Source organism: Natator depressus, chromosome 4 (genome assembly GCF_965152275.1).
Source record: "Natator depressus isolate rNatDep1 chromosome 4, rNatDep2.hap1, whole genome shotgun sequence".
In the NCBI taxonomy this organism is placed as follows: Eukaryota; Metazoa; Chordata; order Testudines; family Cheloniidae; genus Natator; species Natator depressus.
Window position 1 is genome coordinate 95,639,963 of NC_134237.1, and position 22,835 is coordinate 95,662,797.

At 44.7% G+C, this 22,835-nt stretch overlaps 1 protein-coding gene across 6 annotated transcripts in view; it reads right to left on the reverse strand.

Moving 5' to 3' along the window:
* LIMCH1 (LIM and calponin homology domains 1) overlaps nt 1–22,835 on the reverse strand; it is a 307,831-nt gene that overhangs the window by 199,338 nt on the left and 85,658 nt on the right. For all 6 annotated transcript variants that reach the window (XM_074951500.1, XM_074951499.1, XM_074951498.1 and 3 more), the window contains exon 2: nt 281–351. In XM_074951500.1, the coding sequence (XP_074807601.1) occupies nt 281–351 (71 nt within the window). The remainder of the gene's footprint in view (nt 1–280; nt 352–22,835) is intronic.

The window sequence follows — 22,835 nt, forward strand, 5'->3', positions numbered from 1 at the left end:
AAACAGAAGAAATCCAAAATGCAAACATCACTTTTACTTTACATATGGGGAGAGGGAGAGGCGGAGGAGAAGCCCTTTGTAAATCTTGCTTTTTTTAAACCACATTTCAATTCTCACCATAACAAAAGCATTGGCACTGGAACAACAGTGTGATGAAATATGTAGTGTACCCAAAGTCAAAAGAAAAGAAAACCAACCGTTGCATTGTACCAGCTAAAGTAAATAGGTTTCCTCTTTAGTCAAAACTGCATGTGAAGTTCAAACTAAAAGCTTTACTTACTCACAAAGCAGAATACCATTTTCTAATCCAGAACGAAAATCTTTGTCACCAAAACTTCTGCCTGTGACTTGCTGAAAAATAATAAGGGGAAACAAGAGAGAGAAAGAGAGTTTATTAACAGGTGCATATTTAAAGAATGCTTCGTGATTTTGTTATTTAAAACCTTTAGAGCAAATGTAACATGACAACTCTTTGGGCATTGCTGGTAAAGCTCAAGATGTTTCGTGCATCCAGAAAAAGCCCCTTTCACTGAACTATTTAACATGTAACACAAAGCCCTCTCTGCTAATCCTTTAGTTTAAAATTCAAGAATGGCTTAATGTAAGTGTCACTGTAACCCTCAGAATAATTGTCAGTCTAGGCATTTTTATAGGCAACGAGTGTATTTACGCAAAGCTGAGTATATGTATTTTTTTTTGCATAACAAATATGCTTCACTTTACGTGCTATTCGTGGATCTGATCCTGCAGCCCTTACTCACATGAGCAATTTCACACGGGCACTAAGTTATGTGAGTTGGGGTTGCAAGACCTTGCGATACGATTTGTTACACAAATGTGAGGCAACGTTCCTAATTACCTGTGCATTGTTTGTAATAAGCTGAAGAACACAAAGTTAGTAAGCTTGAAAAAAAATACATTATTTAGAGACAGATTGCAAAACCCTTATTCATACTGAACACTACACAGCATGAAGTCAAATGGGACTTTCATGTGAAGTAAGGATGGGAAGTATCTGATCCTTAGCCCCGGTCTACACTGGGAGTTGAGGTCGAATTTAGCAGCATTAAATCAATTTAACCCTGCACCCATCCACATGATGAAGCCCTTTTTTTCGACTTAAAGGGCTCTTAAAATCAATTTCCTTACTCCACCCCCGACAAGAGGATTAGCGCTAAAATCAGCCTTGCTGGGTCGAATTTGGGGTACTGTGTACACAATTAGACGGTATCGGCCTCCGGGAGCTATCCCAGAGTGCTCCATTGTGACCGCTCTGGACAGCACTCTCACTGAGATGCACTGGCCAGGTAGACAGGAGAAGGCCCGCGAACATTTGAATTTCAATTTCCTGTTTGACCAGCATGGCAAGCTGCAGGTGAGTGCAGAGCTCATTAGCAGAGGTGACCATGCAGAGCTCATCAGCAGAGGTGACCATGATGGAGTCCCAGAATCGCAAAAGAGCTCCAGCATGGACCGAACAGAAGGTACGGGATCTGATCGCTGTATGGGGAGAGGAATCTGTGCTATCAGAATTCCGTTCCAGTTTTCGAAATGCCAAAACATTGGTCAAAATCTCCAAGGGCATGAAGGACAGAGGCCATAACAGGGACCCAAAGCAGTGCCGCGTCAAACTTAAGGAGCTGAGGCAAGCCTACCAGAAAACCAGAGAGCTAAACGGCCGCTCCGGGTCAGAGCCCCGGACATGCCGCTTCTATAATGAGCTGCATGCCATTTTAGAGGGTTCAGCCACCACTACCCCTGCCGTGTTGTTTGACTCCTTCAATGGAGATGGAGGCAACACGGAAGCAGGTTTTGGGGATGAGGAAGATGATGATGATGAAGTTGTAGATAGCTCACAGCAAGCAAGCAGAGAAACCGGTTTTCCCAACAGCCAGGAACTGTTTCTCACCCTGGACCTGGAGCCAGTACCCCCCGAACCCACCCAAGGCTCCCTCCCGGACCCGCCAGGCGGAGAAGGGACCTCTGGTGAGTGTACCTTTTTAAATAGTATACATGGTTTAAAAGCAAGCATGTTTAATCATTAATTTGCCCTGGCATTCGCGGCTCTCCTGGATGGACCCCCAAAGCCTTTGCAAAAGGTTTCTGAGGAGGGCAGCCTTATTCCATCCACCATGGTAGGACACTTTACCACTCCAGGCCAGTAGTACATACTCAGGAATCATTGTTGAACAAAGCATTGCACTGTATGTTTGCTGGCATTCAAACAACATCCGTTCTTTATCTCTCTGTGTTATCCTCAGGAGAGTGATATCATTCATGGTCACCAGGTTGAAATCGGGTGCTTTTCTTAAGGGGACATTCAGAGGTGTCCGTTCCTGCTAGGCTGTTTGCCTGTGGCTGAACAGAAATGTTCCCTGCTGTTAGCCACGGGGAGGAGGAAGGGGCTACCAACATGGTGGGGGGAGGCAAAATGCGACCTTGGAACGAAAGCACATGTTCTATGTATGTAATATTAACAGCAAGGTTTACCGTGAAAGAGTGTACCCATTGTTCTATAAAATGTGTCTTTTTAAATACCACTGTCCCTTTTTTTTTTTCCTCCACCAGCTGCATGTGTTTCAAGGATCACAGGATCTTCTCCTACCCAGAGGCTAGTGAAGATTAGAAGGAGAAAAAAAAATGCACTCGCGATGAAATGTTCTCTGAGCTCATGCTGTCCTCCCACACTGACAGAGCACAGACAAATTCATGGAGGCAGACAATGTCAGAGTGCAGGAAAGCACAAAATGACCAGGAGGAGAGGTGGTGGGCTGAAGCTGAAAGGTGGTGGCAGCGTGATGAAAGGAGGCAGGATTCAATGCTGAGGCTGTTGGAGGATCAAACTAATATGCTCCAGCATATGGCTGAGCTGCAGGAAAGGCAGCTGGAGCACAGACCGCCGCAACAGCCCCTGTGTAACCAACCGCCCTCCTCCCCAAGTTCCATAGCCTCCTCGCCCAGACCCCCAAGAATGCGGTGGGGGGGCCTCCAGCCACTCCACCGCAGAGGATTGCCCAAGCAACAGAAGGCTGGCATTCAATAAATTTTAAAGTTTTAAACTTCTAAAGTGCTATGTGGCCTTGTCCTTCCCTCCACCACCAGCCCTCCCGGTGCTTCTCTCCTCCACCACCCCTCCCGGGCTACCTTTGCAGTTATCCCCCTACTTGTGTGATGAATTAATAAAGAATGCATGAATATGAAGCAACAATGACTTTATTGCCTCTACAAGCGGTGATCGAAGGGAGGAGGGGAGGGTGGTTAGCTTACAGGGAAGTAGAGTGAACCAAGGGGAGGGGTTTCATCAAGGAGAAACAAACAGAACTTTCACACCGTAGTCTGGCCAGTCATGAAACTGATTTTCAAAGCTTCTCTGATGCACACCACACCCTCCTGTGCTCTTCTAACTGCCCTGGTGTCTGACTGTGCGGAACCAGCGGCCAGGTGATTTGCCTCAACCTCCCACCCCGCCATAAACGTCTCCCCCTTACTCTCACAGAGATTGTGGAGCACACAGCAAGCAGTAATAACAGTGGGAATACTGGTTTTGCTGAGGTCTAACCGAGTCAGTAAACTGCGCCAGCGCGCCTTTAAACGTCCAAATGCACATTCTACCACCATTCTACACTTGCTCAGCCTGTAGTTGAACAGCTCCTGACTACTGTCCAGGCTACCTGTGTATGGCTTCATGAGCCATGGCATTAAGGTGTAGGCTGGGTCCCCAAGGATAACTATAGGCATTTCAACATCCCCAACGGTTATTTTCTGGTCTGGGAATAAAGTCCCTTCCTGCAGCTTTTGAAACAGACCAGTGTTCCTGAAGATGCGAGCGTCGTGTACCTTTCCCGGCCACCCCACGTTGATGTTGGTGAAACGTCCCTTTTGATCCACCGGTGCTTGTAGCACTATTGAAAAGTACCCCTTGCAGTTTATGTACTCGCCGGCTTGGTGCTCCGGTGCCAAGATAGGGATATGGGTTCCGTCTATGGCCCCACCACAGTTAGGGAATCCCATTGCAACAAAGCCATCCACTATGACAGGCACATTTCCCAGGGTCACTACCCTTGATATCAGCAGATCTTTGATTACATTGGGTACTTGCATCACAGCAGCCCCCACAGTAGATTTGCCCACTCCAAATTGATTCCCGACTGACTGGTAGCTGTCTGGCGTTGCAAGCTTCCACAGGGCTATTGCCACTTGCTTCTCAACTGTGAGGGCTGCTCTCATCTTGGTATTCATGCGCTTCAGAGCAGGAGAAAGCAAGTCACAAAGTTCCATGAAAGTGCCCTTACGCGTGCAAAAGTTTTGCAGCCCCTGGGAATCATCCCAGACCTGCAACACTATGCGGTCCCACCAGTCTCTGCTTGTTTCCCGGGTCCAGAATCGGCGTTCCACTGCATGAACCTGCCCCACTAGCACCATGACGCCCTCATTACCAGGGCCCGTGCTTTGAGAGAAGTCTGTGTCCATCTCCTCATCACCGCGCTGACATCGCCTACTCGTCCGGTTTCGCTTTGCCAAGTTCTGGGGCTGCACATATTGCTGGATAATGCACGTGGTGTTTAATGTGCTCCTAATTGTCAAAGTGATCTGAGCGGGCTCCAGGCTTGCCGTGGTATGGCGTCTGCACAGAAAAAAGATGCGGAACAATTGTCTGACGTTGCTCTGACGGAGGGAGGGGCGACTGACGACATGGCTTACAGGGTTGGCTTATAGGGAATTAAAAATCAACAAAGGGGGTGGCTTTACATCAAGGAGAAACTGTCACACAGAATGGCCCCCTCAAGGATTGAACTAAAAACCCTGGGTTTAGCAGGCCAATGCTCAACCCACTAAGTATCCCTCCCTCTGGTATTTCAGGCAGAACCGAATCTCCATTCAGGTTTTTAAGGTGCCCCTGACAGACCTCACCAAAACGATTCTCGGCCGTTGATTTCACGGAGGGAGGAAGGGAGGGAGGGAGCAAATGAATACAAAACAAATCTGGTCTATTTCTTGTTTTGATCCACTCCATCTATCTTTTACATCTCTGGCTGGCAGCAGACGGTGCAGTAGGACTGCAAGCCATCCACATCTCCTGGCTGCTCGGCAGAAGATGGTGCAATAGGACTGCCTGCAGGACTAAAGAGAATGACCTGGTCGAGTCACTCCTAATTTAGTCCCTTTGCCCATGTCTGCCCAGGTGCTCCTGACTGAACTTACCGAGGTGGCCAGGAGCACCTCGGACACAATGAGGATGGTTTTCAGGCCTATTGCACCCTCTGTTCCCACAATGCAATGGGTTGCTGCTGCTGTGTAGCAATGCAGTACCTCATCTGCCAGCACCCAGGAGACACACGGTGACAGTGAACTGAGCAGGCTCCATGCTTGCCGTGGTATGGCGTCTGCACAGGTAACTCAGGAAAAAAGGCACGAAACGATTTTCTGCCGTTGCTTTCACAGAGGGAGGGAGGGCCTGACAACATGTACCCAGAATCACCCGCTACAATGTTTTTTGCCCCATCAGGCATTGGGATCTCAACCTAGAATTCCAATGGGCAGCGGAGACTTGCGGGAACTGTGGGATAGCTACCCACAGTGCAACATTCCAGAAGTCGATGCTAGCCTCAGTACTATGGAAGCACTCCGCCGAGTTAATGCACTTAGAACATTGTGTGGGGACACACGCAATCGACTATATAAAAACGATTTCTAAAAAAACGACTTCTATAAATTCAACCTAATTTCATATTGTAGACATACCCTTAGTATTTTTGAAGAATGCTAGATCAAGAGACTGGTCTTTTATATATCCACAGGACAAGGTATGGCCTGGGTAGGAGCAGCAGAAACTCTCACAATGCTCTGGTTATTTGAAACAATGCTACTCTGTAGGAAAGACCTCTACAGGTGAGAAGATTGTTTGTTTGTTGGCTGTTTGTGCAGACTGTTCTCAGAGGCCAAGGAGTGAATGAACAATGTCAAACATTACCAGATATGGAGTTAGAGAGGTAGAGGTATGTCTGTGGTTCCTTCATTAGAGACTGGAACTAAAACAATGCATTTCAACTAAGAAATCGCCCGTAAAAAAGCCATCAGATGGGAATCACTATCACTACTAACCGAGGACAGTTTCAAACCAGGAACACCAGCGAAAGCAGGGTCTGAATGTGTTCTCCCCTGACAGCTAGCTGAGAAGGGGAAGAGACTTCAGGAGCAAACTGTATTTACATGAACACACCTTCTCTCCCAAGATATCCGGTAGACAGAGCTGTGTTGCTCAAAGTGATCAACTTTGGCTGGTGTTGGGTTACAAAACACTTTAGTACTGAATGCAGAGGTAGTGAAATGTTATCATCAATGTTGTTGTCTTTGTTGCATGAATGAAGGGGAGCAGAACTGTGCTTAACCTGTCCCAAATGAGGGGGTCACCCTCAGCTGAAAGGACCTTGTTAAGTCAGGGGCTCAAATGCCTGAGCTCTGTGAAAGTAAAAGGGGTGGGGACGGGTGTCCCAGCCACAAGGTGTGGACTCTCCCTAAGGGTCCCCAGTCTTATTTAACCTGCTCCTCTCCACTGTTCAAAGATAGAGCTAAATAGGCTCCATTAGGACCCTTTGTTATTTTAAGTGCTTAAATGAAAGCTGAAATCACTTTTGGTGGGACAGTTTCTGCCCAGCCTGCTAAACGCTGAAAAACCACTAAAAGCTGAAAATCACTAAAGAGACTGACCTGCAGATGTCACAGCAGAGAGGAAGGTGGCAGCAGAACTGATAGTCAAAGGGAGCAGCAAGTAGATGGCCAGCAGGAGTGGAACATGCAGCTGGCAGGGTGGCCAGCAGAGAAGAACCGTGGCTAGCGGGGTGGCCAGCCAGAGCAAGTACTCAGATGGCAGAGCAAGAAAGGTGCTTTCTACCCTGGGTAGGAGGTGAACTCACACAGATGCACCTCTGACCCCTCGGTCCTCCCTGACCAAGACTGTCCCTGACTGTGAGTGAGGTATGGTGAGGGTGCAGAGAGGGGACTCAGAAAAGGAACTTTTGGTTCATAGAATCATAGAATAACAGAGTTGGAAGGGACCTCTGGAGGCCAACTAGTCCAACCCCCTGCCCAGAGCAGGACCAATCCCAACTAAATCATCCCAGCCAGGGCTTTGTCAAGCCTGACCTTAAAAACTTCTAAGGAAGGAGATTCCACCACCTCCCTAGGCAACACATTCCAGTGTTTCACCACCCTCCTAGTGAAAAAGTTTTTCCTAATATCCAACCTAAACCACCCCCACTGCAACTTGAGACCATTACTCCTTGTCCTGTCCTCTTCTACCACTGAGAATAGTCTAGATCCATCCTCTTTGGATCCACCTTTCAGGTAGTTAAAAGCAGCTATCAAATCCCCCCTCATTCTTCTCTTCCATAGACTAAACAATCCCAGTTCCCTCAGCCTCTCCTCATAACTCATGTGTTCCAGTCCCCTAATCATTTTTGTAGAACTCAAGAACATGAGGTGGAAGGCACTGCTCCACGCACGCTGGGGTGGGTGTCCTGCTCATAGTTTTATGATTATGAATCCTGCTTGTGGCATTTTCCCTAATTAATGTTGGGTGGCTTCCCTCCTTTCATTAAAAGTTTTTCTCCACTCAGACTCTCTGCTTGTGAGAGGGGAAGTATTGCCTCTCAGAGGCTCCTAGGGGTGGTGTGTAATTTTCCCAGGTTACTGGGTGAGGGCTCGAGCAGGTTTGTGTTGTATTGTTGAAAAGGCACCCCTAGATATTGAATCTGGCCCTCCTTGCTGCTGGCTCCACCTGGCAGAAGAGTTACACCAGGCAACATTTATTTTTGTGATGGTTTGCCTGTACAACTCAAATGCACAGCTGAAAGAATGAAAATGGTACAACAAAGTACAAAAACAAGAGCAGATGAGGAAAGCAGTGAAGGTATAGGAACAGCACAGGTCTGTGTAAAAAGGAAATGAAAATAAGTGAGGCATGGACAAGTGATGAGTGCTCTAAAGACTCAAGATGGTGAAGGGGAAGTATTAATTGACTGCAGGCTCCCAGATTTGGGAAGGAACTAAAAATGCAAATGAGACAGCTCCATTAGAATAATGTTTCTAACATTTTCAAAGTCATCATCTTCACAGGGAAAGGCAAGAGGTAAACCAGCTGCTAGGGCTGAAAGGAGCAAGCAAGTCGACTTCTGCATGAAGAAGTTACTGACTTTGTGCAGGAAATGTGATTGTTTGAGATGTGTCCCTATGGGAGCATCAATTCAGGTATGCATGTGCCTCTCGAGCCCTTGATCAGAGATTTTCAGTTAGCAGTGTCTGTTTGGCCAATGCATGTGCCCTATGCCTCCTCATGCCCGATACCAAGGATATATAGGGGTGCACAGGCAAACCGCTCTCAGTTCTTTCTCCTCCCAAACATTCCCTATGGAACAGTCTGAAACAGAAGGAAAGGAGGACAAACATTGGTGCACCCATGCGGGGGGACATCTCAAAGAGCCACAGTGACTGCACAAAGTGAGTTACCTTTTTTTCGAGTTGCATCCCTACCAGTGCTCCACTTCAAGTGACTTCTGAGCAGTATCCCCAGATGGAGGAACAAGCTTTGGAATAGAGTCCAGAACTGAAGATAGCACTGCAGAACCAAGTGCCACCATGGATCTGACAGCATGGCTCAGGGCATAATGTTTTGAAAATGTACGTATCAAAACCCCACAGTGGCCCTACATATTTCAGATACCTGTACATTCTTCACTAATGTCATAGATGTTGCCTGCCATCTGGTTGAATGTGCCCACAGCATCATAACAAGTGATGATAAATACAGATATCCATTCATCTCTCAGTAGAGATCAAGGACCCTGTGGAACTATCCACAAAGGAAATGACAAGCCTAAGCGACTTCATAAATTGCTTGGTCCTAACTAAGTGGAAGGTCAATGCCCTTCTAAGATCCTAGATATGTAAACAGGACTCCTGTAAAGAACTACAGTATGTGGCTACGGGAAAAACACTGGAAGATGGATGTACGGATGAAGGTGGAACTCCAACAGAACCTTAGGTAAGGATTTAGTGTGCGGACATAAAGAGACCTTGTCCTTAAAGAACACCATATGGGAGGGAGATGGCAGGGCTCTGCCATCAAGGCCCAATCTCCCTTACCCTACAGGCCGACATGAAGGCTACTAAAAAGGCCTGTCTTCATAGATAAATGCAACAGAGAACAGGTTGCCATTGATTCGAATGAAGGTCTCCTAAGGTAACTGAGTACCACGCTAAGGTCCCCAGTTTGGGTAGGGTTTCTAAATTGCAGATTGTCATAAATATAAAGGGAAGGGTAATCACCTTTCTGTATACAGAACTATAAAATCCCTCCTGGCCAGAGGCAACCCTTTCACCTGTAAAGGGTTAAGAAGCTAAGATAACCTCGCTGGCACCTGACCAAAATGACCAATGAGGAGACAAGATACTTTCAAAGCTGCGGGGGGTGGGGGATGACACAAAGGGTGTCTGTCTGTCTGTGTGATGCATTTGCCAGGAACAGATCAGGAATGCTCTTCAGAACTCCTGTAAAAAGTTAGTAAGCAATCTAGCTGGAAATGCGTTCTATTTCCTTTTGTTAAATGGCTGGTAAAATAGGTTGTGCTGAATGGAATGTATATTCCTGTTTTTGTGACTTTTTGTAACTTAAGGTTTTGCCTAGAGGGATTTTCTCTATGTTTTGAATCTGATTACCCTGTAAGGTATTTACCATCCCGATTTTACAGAGGTGATTCTTTTACTTTTTCTTTAATTAAAATTCTTCTTTTAAGAGCCTGATTGTTTTTTTATTGTTCTTAAGATCGAAGGGTTTGGGTCTGTGTTCACATATGCAAATTGGTGAGGATTTTTATCAAGCCTTCCCCAAGAAAGGGGGTGTAGGGCTTGGGGGGATATTTTGGGGGGGAAGATGTCTTCAAGTGGGCTCTTTCCCTGTTCTTTGTTTAGCACGCTTGGTGGTGGCAGCAGAGGGTTCAAGGACAAGGCAAAGTTTGTACCCTGAAGAATTTTTTAACCTAAGCTGGTAAGAATAAGCTTAGGGGGTCTTTCATGCATGTCCTCACATCTGTACCCTAGAGTTCAGAGTGGGGAAGGAGCCTTGACACAGAGATTCCTCACATCCTTAATAACCTACATGATACCAGATGCGCAAATATGGAGAATCCTTCTATCAGTGGATGTAAGGCTGATACTGTGGCCAAATGGACCTTAATCGAACTAACTGATAACCCAGATTTCTTTAGATCCAACAGATAATCCAGGATGACTGAAAGTGGCACCAAATCAGGGAGGAGGCAGTGATGAATCTGTTCCATTTCTGCAGGTGAGTAGTGAGGGTTGATCTCTTTCTACTATTGAGTAACACCTCTCGTAACTCCCATATTGCAGTAGGATTCTCACCCTGTGAGCCATCAAGGAGCCAGGCCCTGAGGCAGAGAACTACTAGGTTGGGATGAAGCATCCAACTAGCATCCCATGACAGGAGAAGAGGAATGGTTTGGAACTTGAACAATGGTTGGATACATAGGTAAACACGTAAGGGTACCATACTTGTCCCAGACAGAACGGCACTAAAAAGGATAACTTTGTCTCTGTCCTGACTGATCTCGTTCATCACCCTTGGTATCAGCAACATAGGAAGAAATGCATAAAACAGACCCTTCTTCCAAGATAGAAGAAAGGAATTGTGACACCCTGACACCCTAAAATTTGCAACTGTCATGTAATTAGGATATTTTTTGTACAAAGTATGTACAATGCCTTGTGAGGTATTCTAAAATTCTTGATCTGTTAGACATTAATATCTTATTGGATTGTATGTGCTAGTGTTGTATGCGAAGTTACGAAGTTTGGCTATGTATGTGTTACTGAAACATGTTGTGAGGTTGACAACACCCACAAGCAGCCTTTCAGGTACAGCAGTAAAAAGGCCAAACAATGTTAATGGGTTATTGAGGAAAGGCACACAAGCACAAGGATTACCCCAGGAACTGTGTACAATAGAAACCTCTCAGAGATAGCACTACACAATGGGAACTGCTTGACCCAGGTCACAGCAAAAGAGCTTTCCAGCAAGTGGGAAGAAGATATAAAAGGGGAGGAAATGACATCATGATAGTACCTCACTCTCCCTACAATACCACACTTGGGAGACACCTAAGGAACAAAGACTGAACTGGGGAAAGTGATGGTCCCATGCTAAAGGGATTTCTAGCCTGTGTATGAAGACTTGGGAAACCCAAGCTGCAAAGCCAGCACAGCTTGTGCCTTAAGAATCTGCCAGCCTGTTTATCACTCAGGGTGAGAATTTGCTAATTCATATCCTATCTATCCAGTATGTTAAGCTCAGTTTGCAGTTTTATTTACTAGGTAATCGGCTTTGATCTGTTTGCTATCATTTATAATCACTTAAAATCTATCCTTTTGTAGTTAATAAACTTATTTTATGTTTTAATCCAAACCAGTGTGCGTTTGACTCAGGTGTCTGGGGAAAATCTCAGCTTGGTTACTACAAGCATACATGATCCTCTTCACATTGAGGAGAGGCTGACAGGGTATTAAACCCAAATACTGGCCAGATTTGACCAAGGCAGGATGGTACTGCTCTGAGGTCCTAGGCAGGGAGGCTGGTGGTTAGAGAGCCTGCATGTAACTGCAGCTACTTGTGTCCCTACCTGTAGGAATGCTGGTGAAAGTGCAGGCTTGAAGGGCTTTTCAGCTTGTCACAGCAGCACAGCGTGAGAGGGAGCCCAGGCTGGTCGGTCAGAGGGCTCAGTGGTACCCCAGTTCCAGGTGGCACCCTGGGTGTGAAGGAGTGAAGGCCCAGACCCCCTCTTGAGCAGAAAAGAGGACACTTCCTGTTCCTGGAGGTGGTGAAGAGATCCCACTTCTGGCAGTCCCCATTTTAGGAATATGCTGTGGAGAACTTCGATGTCTAGCTCCCATTCATAATCCTGTGAGACTGGCGTTCTGAATACCTGGGAGGCACACTGCTGAAATTTGGATCTGATGAGCTATGCACCAATTCCATAGTTTCATGGCTTCAGGGCACAGGGAGGAAGATCTTACTCCTCTGTGTGTTGATATAGAACATGCAGGATACATTGTCCATCACGACCCCGCCTGATTTGCTCCTGATGAGGGGTAGGCAATGAAGGCAAGCATTCCTGGCAGACCTGAGCTCCAACAGATTGATGCGGAGTCTGACTTTTTGAGTTGTCTATCTGCCCCGAGTCGTGAGGGCACTGCGGTGGTGGACTCCCATTCCAACCGTGACACATCTGTTGTTAAAGTCACTGATGGGGCTGGGGGACAGAAGGGAATACCTGCACAGACACTGAGCTCATTCTTCCAGCAGTCTAAGGAGTTGCTCACTTGTAGAGGAACTGTCACTTGTCTGTCCAAGGTGTGTCTGACTGGAGAACGGGTCATTCTGAGCCAATTCTAGAAGCAGACAGTCTTGCATGATCAGTCACAAAGATGCAAGCTACCATGTGTCCCAGGAGCAGAAGATAGTTCTTTATTGTGGTTTGAAGGCTCCCCTGAGTTGCCCGTACCAGATCACACAAGATTACAAATTTGTTTAAGGGAAGGTAGAATCTGGCTGTCAGTGAGTCAAAATGTGCCCCTATAAACTGAATCTTCTGTACAGAGGTTGTCATGGGCTAATGGGCACAGCCGTAAATCCAGAAGTGCAGGAGGATTTGAACCCTCAACCAACCCAGGAAAACTGTTGCTTTGAAGATGTCTGGGCAGTCATTGAGGGCAGTTGGGGGGCCCTTTCTCTCTTGAATCTATGTCTTTCTAGGGGTTCAGTGGAACCTGGAAAACTGAGCAGGATGTGATCTCTGAGCAGTCTGATCTACTAAACCTTTTCTTATTTGTAGGTGTACATATGCTCAGGAATCATAAAATAGCCCTAGAATCTTTTAAAGTGTGCCAGGACTCATCTGTAACACTTTATGAACATCAAAGGGGAGTCCTCAACAGTGTTCTATACTTCTCTCCGGAACCCCAAGAGATGGAACCATGATACCCTGCACATAACCACTGCCAGGGAGATTAACTTGGCAGCAGCGTCCACAGCATATAAGGATCCTTGAAGAGCAATTCTGGCCATCAACTGGCCCTCTGAGATAATGGACTGGAATTGCTCCTTATGTTCTTGTGGCAGATGTTCAAGAAAAGCCATCAATTTGTTTATAATCTGTAAAATTACATTTGACCATGACCATCTGATAATTTGTGATCCTGAATTATAGGTTACTGATAAATAGACCTTTCATGCAAAAAGATCTAGCTTTTTCTGGTCCTTGTCATATGGAGTGGACTTAGAGAAGTGTTGCCTATCCCACTCATTTAAACATCCACCATCAGCCATGGATGGTGGCGGAGACATAACTGCCTTGTCCATAGACAATGAAATAGGTGTTTGAGGAGTGGCCTCCTTACCTGTCCTAGCTTCCTGCTCCTCAAAAGCTTCCACCTGTGTCGGGGGCTGGTTCGGAAGGAGAGGGCTGTACAACTCTGGCCTCTCTATGAGACAGTACTGGCAGTCTGGCAAAATGTTGTCGATAGGCAGCCAACAAGTACCAGTATGGCCAGTGGGGAGCCCATAAAGAAGTGGGAGTGGCATGCAGGGTTGGCATGCACCCTTGATAATGAGCTTGATCTTCCCTATTACTTTCAGAGAATGGGCTCCTGAAAGAATATGTTGGAGAACCCTGAACAAAAGAAATAGAAGAGATTGACTGGAAGTCTCCTTCATCCTCCTCCATCTCATCCAACGGAGGCGCACCCACAGAAAACAGTGGAAAGTCCTGCAATTCCAGAGGATGGTAGTTGCAGACCGGTGTCTCAGTACCAAGAGGAGCAGGGACTCTGGTTCATCCGTTATGAAGAGGTCCTTGGTACATCTAAACTGCTGGATACTGAATAGGGGATCAGTACTCACACAATAGCCGAGGCCGCCATCGCTGAAGGCACCACCACGGTGGGCCTACCAAAGAAGATGTTGAAGGTGTCTGGTGCAGTTGCTTGCTTGGTGCTGGATGTGTGAGTACCAATAGCTAGGCTAAACTCGACATTGCCAGTTCAAGTGTCTATGCTTACCCTCTTTGCTGGTAGAAGGTAGCAAGACCCTATCGGAGCTGCCTCTCTCCTTCGTACACCAGGACTTGAAGGACTCCTCCTCTGGTACTGGCAGGGCCATGAACTCAACTGACTGAGTCAAGAGAGGTTGAGGCTCTGGAGACCACAGATCTCACTGGGGACCCAGACTTCATTGGAGCTGGCTCCTTATGGTGAGAATCCGCACTCCTCTTTCTGGAAGCTTTTTCTGTAGCCTTGGAAGCCTTCCCTTTCTTAGGAGAAGCCTGCACTGAGGTAGAAGTGGCACTGGATCTGTCTGGAAACAGATGTACTCGGTGGGGTAGGGGGATATGTCCTGACCTAAGAGCATTCCAAAAGGGAGTGTTCCATCACTAGCAGAGTTTAATCTCCCTGTTTTGACTTGTCCTGGATTTGACGGACAGGCAGAAGTTGCAATTCTGAGACACAAGGGACTCCCCCAAACAATGGACACACTTAGAATGGTTGACACTTACAGAAATAGCTTCTCAGTAGGAGAGGTGATGGTTTGAAACCAGGCGAGCCAGGCATGCCCTACCAGGAAAAAATAATTAATTAATCTCCTTGAGGGGAAAGAGGAGTAAAACAATTTTCTCACTACTTATCTAAATATTCTAAAAAACTATCTGACCTACCACAGTAATATGAGAAAAGCCAAGGCACGCTCAAGCCAGGCACACTAGGGCTCTGTCTCAGGCTGAGGTGGTGGAAAAGAAACTGCAGGTGGATTGCCCGCTGTGATGGAATACAGCCCTGTACACTATTGTATGCCTTGTAAGGTATGATTTGAAAACTCAATTTGCTGGGCAGCATTGTCCTGATAAAATGTGTGTGGCAACATTGTATGTCAAGTTAAGATTCCCCTATATGATATTATTAAAACATGTTCCAAACCTCACTGCCCTGCCCAAGAAGAAGTCAGAAAAAGGTCTGTCCTAAACAAAGGAATATGTGCTTGCCTTTATTTGCATGTAAGCATTATACAGAATCATCAAGCAGGAATGGAAAACAAAAGAAGCTCAAACAGGAAAAAACCCCAGCAGGCAACATCCTTTCATGTAGACTGTCTCCTGGTTCTAAGCTAGAAATGTTTTTCAAGAGGGGAACTGAAACTATAAAAAGGTTAGGCAAATACCTCAAGGCATCCCTCTCTCTGCCCCTGCCCATTGCATTCTCCACACCTGAGAAGACAAAAAGGAAACAGCCACTGCACTTGGGGGAGGAAAAAGGTCCCAACCTGAGGAGTTAAGTCAGTAATCTTGCTGGAAGCATGTAGTGAGAAAGTTTGCTTGAATCGAATATAGTGAAGTTAGGCACTAGTAAGCATTTTAATCTTTATTCTTCGTGTAACCATTTCTGACTTTTTTGCCTCATTACTTTTACACACTTAACCTCTCTTTGTAGCTTTAATAAACTCATTTTATTGTTTTATCTAATCCAGTGTATTTAAACTGAAGTATCTAGTTAACTACGATAACAAGCTAGTGTTGATTATTCCCTTAACGGAATAACGGATTTAGTATATTTGGACAGTCCAGGGAGAGGGCTAGGCAGTACAAAACATACATTTCTGGGGGAAAGTTTGGGACTGGGAGGCTGTTGGGGTCATCCTGCAGTATAACCAAGGCCGGTGAGAGGCAGGGTGTGACTGACAGGCTGCAGTTACACAGACACATCTGGGAGCAACATGCATGCTGGTGGCTGGTTGCGAGCAGTCCAGGTCGGAGGCTATAACAGCAAGACATTGCAAGGCACCCCAGCTGACAGGACAGGGGTGACAGCTCCCAGCTGATCTGGACTGTACCTGGTACATCACATCAACACACCTAAGTTCCCTCTAAGCTGCATGGGAACGCGGCCACACAGCAGGCACGCAGCCACAGGGGCCTGCAGAGGAGAGAGGTAGGGGTGGGCAGGGAGGGGAGCTAGTTGGGGCATGCAGGGCTGCCGCAGGCCTCTCCCCCAGCCCTGGAGCTGCTGCTGGCAGGAAGAGGCGCCTCTCTCCCGTAGCTCCTGCCGGTGGGGAGAGGGCTGGGGGGGTGAGTCCTCTGGCCCCAGCCCTGGGGCAGCCTGCAACCCAAACTCATCATTCCCAGCCCCACACCAGAGCCCTCACCCCCCCCACTCCAAGCCCAACACCCCCTCCTGCATCCCAAAGCCCTCATCCTGGCCTACCCCAGAGCCCACACCCCCAGCCAAAGCCCTCACCCCTGCACACCCCAACCCTCTGCCCCAGCCCCGCCACACATCACCCCCATATTGGTGTTCTGAACCCCTCTGCCCCAGCCCCGCCCCACATCACCCCCATTGGTGCACATAACAAAATTCATTCCACACATGGATGGGAAAAATTAGAGGGAACATTGCAGCACATCCCTGTACAGCCTTGGTATCCGGCATAAGGAAGTACAGGGCACATGCGCAAACCAAACGGACACTGCTAACTGAAAATCTCTGATCAAGGGCTCGACAGGTGCATGTGCACCTGACATGGAGCACCCATAGGGCTACTACACGAAGAAGAGCTGGGGATCCTAAGATCGCTCTCTGTCACCCATACACTCACCCCTCTTTATGTCAAGTCAGTCTGTTGAGTACATCCCAAAGAGTCTCACTAAAAGCCGCCTCCCTTAAATCCTTAGGCCAGACCCACGCAGTGTTGTGATGGTGGCACACAGCATTCTGATACCACGAGGACATATGCTTTAGAAAATATAACACAAACCGGTTCTAATTGGTCGCATTTGGGAGTAAAGGGTTGTTAATGGACAATTTTTTGCCATGCAATATTTAGCCATTCATGTTTTCAAACATAAAACCACCACACTAGCTATGGTAACTCCGCTAGAAAAAAAGGTAGTTACAACTGTTGCATTATATTAATTCCACTGTGGTCTCTCGATGAATAGCTTTGTTTTAGACAAAACCTTTTTAGCTTACTTGACCCCTAGATGCAACCATTACTCCGGGGGGAATTCTCCACCACAGCGCAATGCAGAATTTTGCATAAATTAATGTTGGGCGTGTGGAATTTCCTTCCCCCCCCCACCACAGAAATGGGCTGCAGAGATGGTGGCCACCACTAGGGGCCACTGGACCAAGCAGAGCCCAGCTCGCAAAGAGAAAACAAGTCCGGGGGGACGAGGAGGGTGAGAGAACTGGAGGGTTCCCAGCAGCTGCAGTTCCCAGCACACCCTGAAGGAAGGAGGTAGCGGTGCGCAGGAAACTCCATGCAAGACTGGGACCCAGCATTAGACTGTTTTATCCTCTGGATCCCTGGGCTTTGTGGGGGTAGGAGGTGAGAGTGTCTGGGCAGGGGAGGGCCCCTCGACTGGGCTCTGGGGGTGGGGAGGGGGCAGAGAAACAGGAACTGAGTTGTTATAGGGGTTTCTTTCACTCTCTACTCCTGGGGGGGGATGTTTTTGTGTGCCTGTATTGTTACAGAGATACCTGCTGACAGGTATTTTGAAATAAATTACCAAAATAATTTAAACTGGCATGATTATATAGTGTTATTTTGACAAATAAAATTTACAGAATTTAGCAGAATTTTAAAATATTGTGTACAGAATTTTTAGGCACAGAATTCCCCCAGGAGTAAACCATCCAGGCTCTGTTATTCTAAAGGTAAGAGCAACACTGCTGGTCTTATCATTTACCATTCCTATTTTATGGGTTTCCATGCCAAAAGGAAAAGCTGCCAGTCACTAATCAGAGGCACAGAACAATGGAAAGCAGCTAAACACAGGTTTCAGTTGCTTCTGCCTCCGCACCGGAGATAACTCATGCTCAAAATTAATTCAGTACAAAAAACACCCACACACAGTTCCAGCATGATCCATGCTTCCTGCCTATGCCACAAAAATGAAGAGGGATATGGATGGAGATACCATAACAAATGGCAAAAAGGGGGTTAAACTGGATGAAATTTTAGACAATTTCTTACCTAAATGAAGCACCAATTAATAATTAAGCCCCCTTCTGAGCAGACTCTGTAATCCAAAAATAATTTGCATTCTAGATATGCAACTTGTAATTAAAGCAAATATTTATGGCTTTTTTATCTAGGTGATTTGCTGCATTTCTTAAAGCTACCACATATATGGCACTCTCTGTTTGGATAGGTTTCAGAGTAGCAGCCGTGTTAGTCTGTATTCGCAAAAAGAAAACGAGTACTTGTGGCACCTTAGAGGCCAACAAATTTATTTGAGCATAAGCTTTCGTGAGCTACAGCTCACTTCATCGGATGCATTCAAGCTTATGCTCAAATAAATTTGTTAGTCTTTAAGGTGCCACAAGTACTCTCTTTTTTCTGTTTACAGAGATCATTTGCCAAACCATTGATCAGATCTATAAAGCTCAATGAAATGAGAAAACACCCTTTTTTGTGTGGTATTGTAATTAAAACAGAGAACAGAAGCTGAGTATAATATAATTTGTCACCACTTTTTGCTTGCATGAGGAATTGTTTGAGTTAGAGGGAAATATAATCCAGATGACTATGTAAAGGCCTATACCCAATTTCAACCAAGGTAATTATTTCACTGCTGGATTTGTGTGTCAGTTCATTAACACTAGACAATCCAAAGGAGCTAAAAACTGAAAGGAAAAAAAAAAAGCTTAAATTTTTAAATCCACAAGAGGAAACTAAGCCACACAATAGTAGTTCTCTGCACCACAACATCATGGCAGCTTCTTTTATAAGTGTTTACACAGAAACACACATTTTGCGATATACAATATTATTGCTGATTAACTCATTGCTTTCAATGTTCTTTTGCAGCTATATAAACTGCTAAATTAATGCCATCAACTACCACTCTTACCCAATCACTAAAATAATGCCACATTACACAATTCTGTTTTCAACAAGCTTCAGTTCACCTTGGGAAATGTGATTAAAACAATCATTATTGATGCTTGATGTGACGCACTGCATTGAGCTAACAAGCCTCTGGTGGCACAACAGCTTAAGGGCAGAAAAAAAGAACAGTGACAAATTGCTGAACAGATGCTGTGCCCAGGTGAAGTTTATCCCAGCCAACAAGATTCACATTTGACTCATCAATGCCAAAGCTTAGAAAGTTGTCAGCTTGCTTTCTGATGGGCATATCTGATCTCTGAGAAAGCAGTGAGGACAAAAAAAATTACAGAAGCAGACAGGCAGGCAGCAGCAAGAGCTATTTATTACTGATTGTGTATTAGGGACAACAATTTGTGAAGCATGGCAACAAAAAGATGACCTTCAAAAAGATAGAGGAGGTCTGCATTTGATACACTATTCATTTTTCTGTGTGCATGCAATAGTGAAATTGTGCACCAAGAAGTTTTTGGGTTTTTTTGGTTTTTCTTTAGCAGGATAAGAGTCTATTTAACAGTTTGAACAGAATTAGAGTCAAGCAGTCTCTAGAAAACAAATCATTTCATTGAGAGATGTACAGATTTTTCCTCCCCACTGCAGATATTAAACGAAGACATAAAACCTAAAATCTAAAATAAAATAAAAATAGTCAGAGATGTTATCCTGAGAACACTTAAGGTTGTTTGCAGTGTTGTTCTAGCCGTGCTGGTCCTAGGATATGAAGTTTTGGTCCAATAAAAGCTATTACCTCACCCATCTTGTCTCTCTCAGTACCGTACTTAAACAAGCAACCTGTATTTGCCAAGTTCCTAAAGGATTCTTCATGTGATTAGGGGCTTATAGAACTGCACCCTTATAGATCAATAAGTTCCCAGTCTACAATTTTCTTAAGGCATTTTCCAAATGGTATGTGATAATTTAAGACAATCAATACATACACTTCAGTGTTCTTTCAGTTCTAAGAGAACCTCTTCCACTTGGCAGCATTGCCACAGCTCCAGAATCGGCTTTATATTTGCAGACAAAAAAATTTTTTTGAATTGATAAAAATAGTAAAAGCAAATTTTACAGTGTCAAAGTATCTATAAAGTGCCACTCTAGAGCACTGTTTCTCAACCTTTTTTATATCAGGGACCAGCTTCCTGCCTTCCTAAACTGTCAGAGAGAGATCTCAGCACTGCTCTAGAGGAAGAGTATCAGCCAAAGCACAACCTTCATGAGCCGCTGACATTGAAAGGAAAGAGGGTCTTGTCACACTGCACTGGGACTCAGGGAGACCTGGGTCAATTCTTGGCTCTGTCACAGACTCAGAAAGACTCCGGGCAAGTTGCTTAATCTCTATCCATACAATGGAGACAACAATTCTTCCTTTCTCCCATCTTTTGTCTCTATTGTCTTTTTAGATTGTCAACTCTTTCCCACTGGGACTGTCACATAAGAGAGAGGTGCTTTAAGTGGGTCTATAATATACAGTAATAAAACTGCTAATCCAGATGTTAAGTACTAGGAAGTTAGCTCAGCAGACTGACAGACATCAAGGATGTATGTATGGGTGTAGAGGTTGGTGGACAGGAAGGAAAACTGGGTTGGGCATATCTAGCTTCTAGAGATATTTGAAGAATGCACTAATTCTAGTAGGTACTAAATATTAATCTACAATATGCAGCAACACTTTATAGAGTGAGCTAATTAATTTACTATAAAACCATGAATGACTGAAATCTATGCAAGCAAAATTCAAGTTATCAATGGCAACAACGTGACATGACGTCAGAACAACTGGTGGGGTTGGCATTGGGCCTATTATGAAACTAATATGGAACCTGCCAATTTAAAGAGGTGGGATTTAAGACTTAACAAGGTAAAACTGTGAAGAAGACACTTAGAAGCATCTAAAAATAAATTTATTAATCTTTCACTTTATAATTACACAAGTCTTAATCTGCTTGCAAAATTAGCTGAATATACCATTCCCATTTTCCCTTCCCTTCGTTCTTGCCGTTTTCCCCCTCACCCTCATCTTTTTAATTACAAGGAGTCCACTTGCTCTCTCTCATTCTTCACACACTCTCCACTTTTTCTAAAAGGAACAATGAAACAGTGTACTATATTCTATTTGCCTCAAGCTCCTTTTATGAGTAGCCTCCTTGGCAGACAACACTGACACTAGACTATTACTTTACCAAGTAACTCATGTAATAATGTTATCCATTGACATGAATACTAGATACCTTACTCCTCCAATCCCTTTTAAAACCCTGCAGTTAATACCCTTTTGCAAGGGGCAAAAGGAGGCTAAAACCCACCTTAAAACAAAAAAACTAAAAAGCAGTTTATCCTTTCTAGGGTTTCAGTTAGTACCCTTTTGGTTTCAAAAAGGAAAAAGTCTCTTCATTTATCAAAACAAGTTTTTTTCAGGCCCTTTTTGTCTTAAATTGGAATCTTAAAAATATACATGCACGTGTACAGCCATTTACTTTGTAAACTAGAAGGGCAGCTTATTCAGTGTTGAGTTAGGAATTGTGACAAAGGAAAACCAGGAATAAAAAAAAGAAATAAATAGACCAAATGGCAAGCCTCGCACAAAGCCTTCACATTCCTGGCTTTAATTTTGTTTACATTCAGCAGAAAATTTCTCAAGAGGGAGAACACCAACATACAAGGAGAGAATGATGAAGTGCTCACAAGTTGACTCAAATCAAAACAGCTCTGTTCTCATTCAGGTGTGTCTCTTGTGCTTGATGGTTTTCATTAGACTACATCAGCTCTACATTCTGGAATGTAATTACATATAGCAAAGATTTGGCTTCCAAGTTCCTGCACATATAATTCTTCATATTGAAGGATCAACACAAAAATAAGGAAGGTAAGATGTTTATGCTGTTTGTCACTTATGAAGCAAAGGTGTAGAAATGACTACAAAAGATCTCTATCAGATCATACCCTACACCTATTGGTGTAGGGCCTCTGGCAATGGCTATTACTTAATACTGCAGAGAAAGGATAAGATCATCACACACCTAGTTCTTCCCACCACAAAGTCCTCTCTGCTGAGAAACAAAACAAATATGCAACTGGTTAAAAAAAATAGAAGAAATTCTGTTGATGTATGTTCATCATGATGTTTGTCTAGATTCATGATCTGGCAGAACTATACAAAAGTTTCTTCAATGACATCTGAAGTATAATCCTAGTTTGCCTGTGAGTTGTTAAGAAGTTTGAAAATGCCTTCATAGAGTAGATTAAATTCCTTTATGAATGGTGCACAGCAGTGCATATTATATGTATTTCTGGGTGTTACCACCTTATCAATATTATGGGCAAGAGTATGATGATGCATAAGTTATGCACAATTAAAGTGACCCAAACAAAAAAAAGAGAGAGAATGGAGAAAATAAATTTCCATCAAAACTCATTTTATCTGAATTGGGCATCTTGTATGTTTTACCTAGTGGTGTACAATCTGTTATACCGAAGTTATACTTGGCACTCAAAAGACTATTATATTGTTAATATATGGATAACCAGCTTTTTAACTGTAATTCAAGAAGCATTACAGTGCTTAGCTATTACGGTGACAGAGACCATAGAAAACCCTAAGATACATATGGTTTCCTCCGAACAGAGGAAAGGAGGCATAAAAAGGATGGGCTTGTATTGCCAAAGATTCTGTTTTGTCCAAAGCTTCCTTTTTCTTGCTGCCATTTCCTGTGGAATCAGACCTACAGCCAATGATCGAAATTACTCCTCTGAACCCCAACCTAAGTTATATAAATCAGGAGCTAAAACATAACGTACAAATTCTCTCCCAACCCTGTAAAATTTG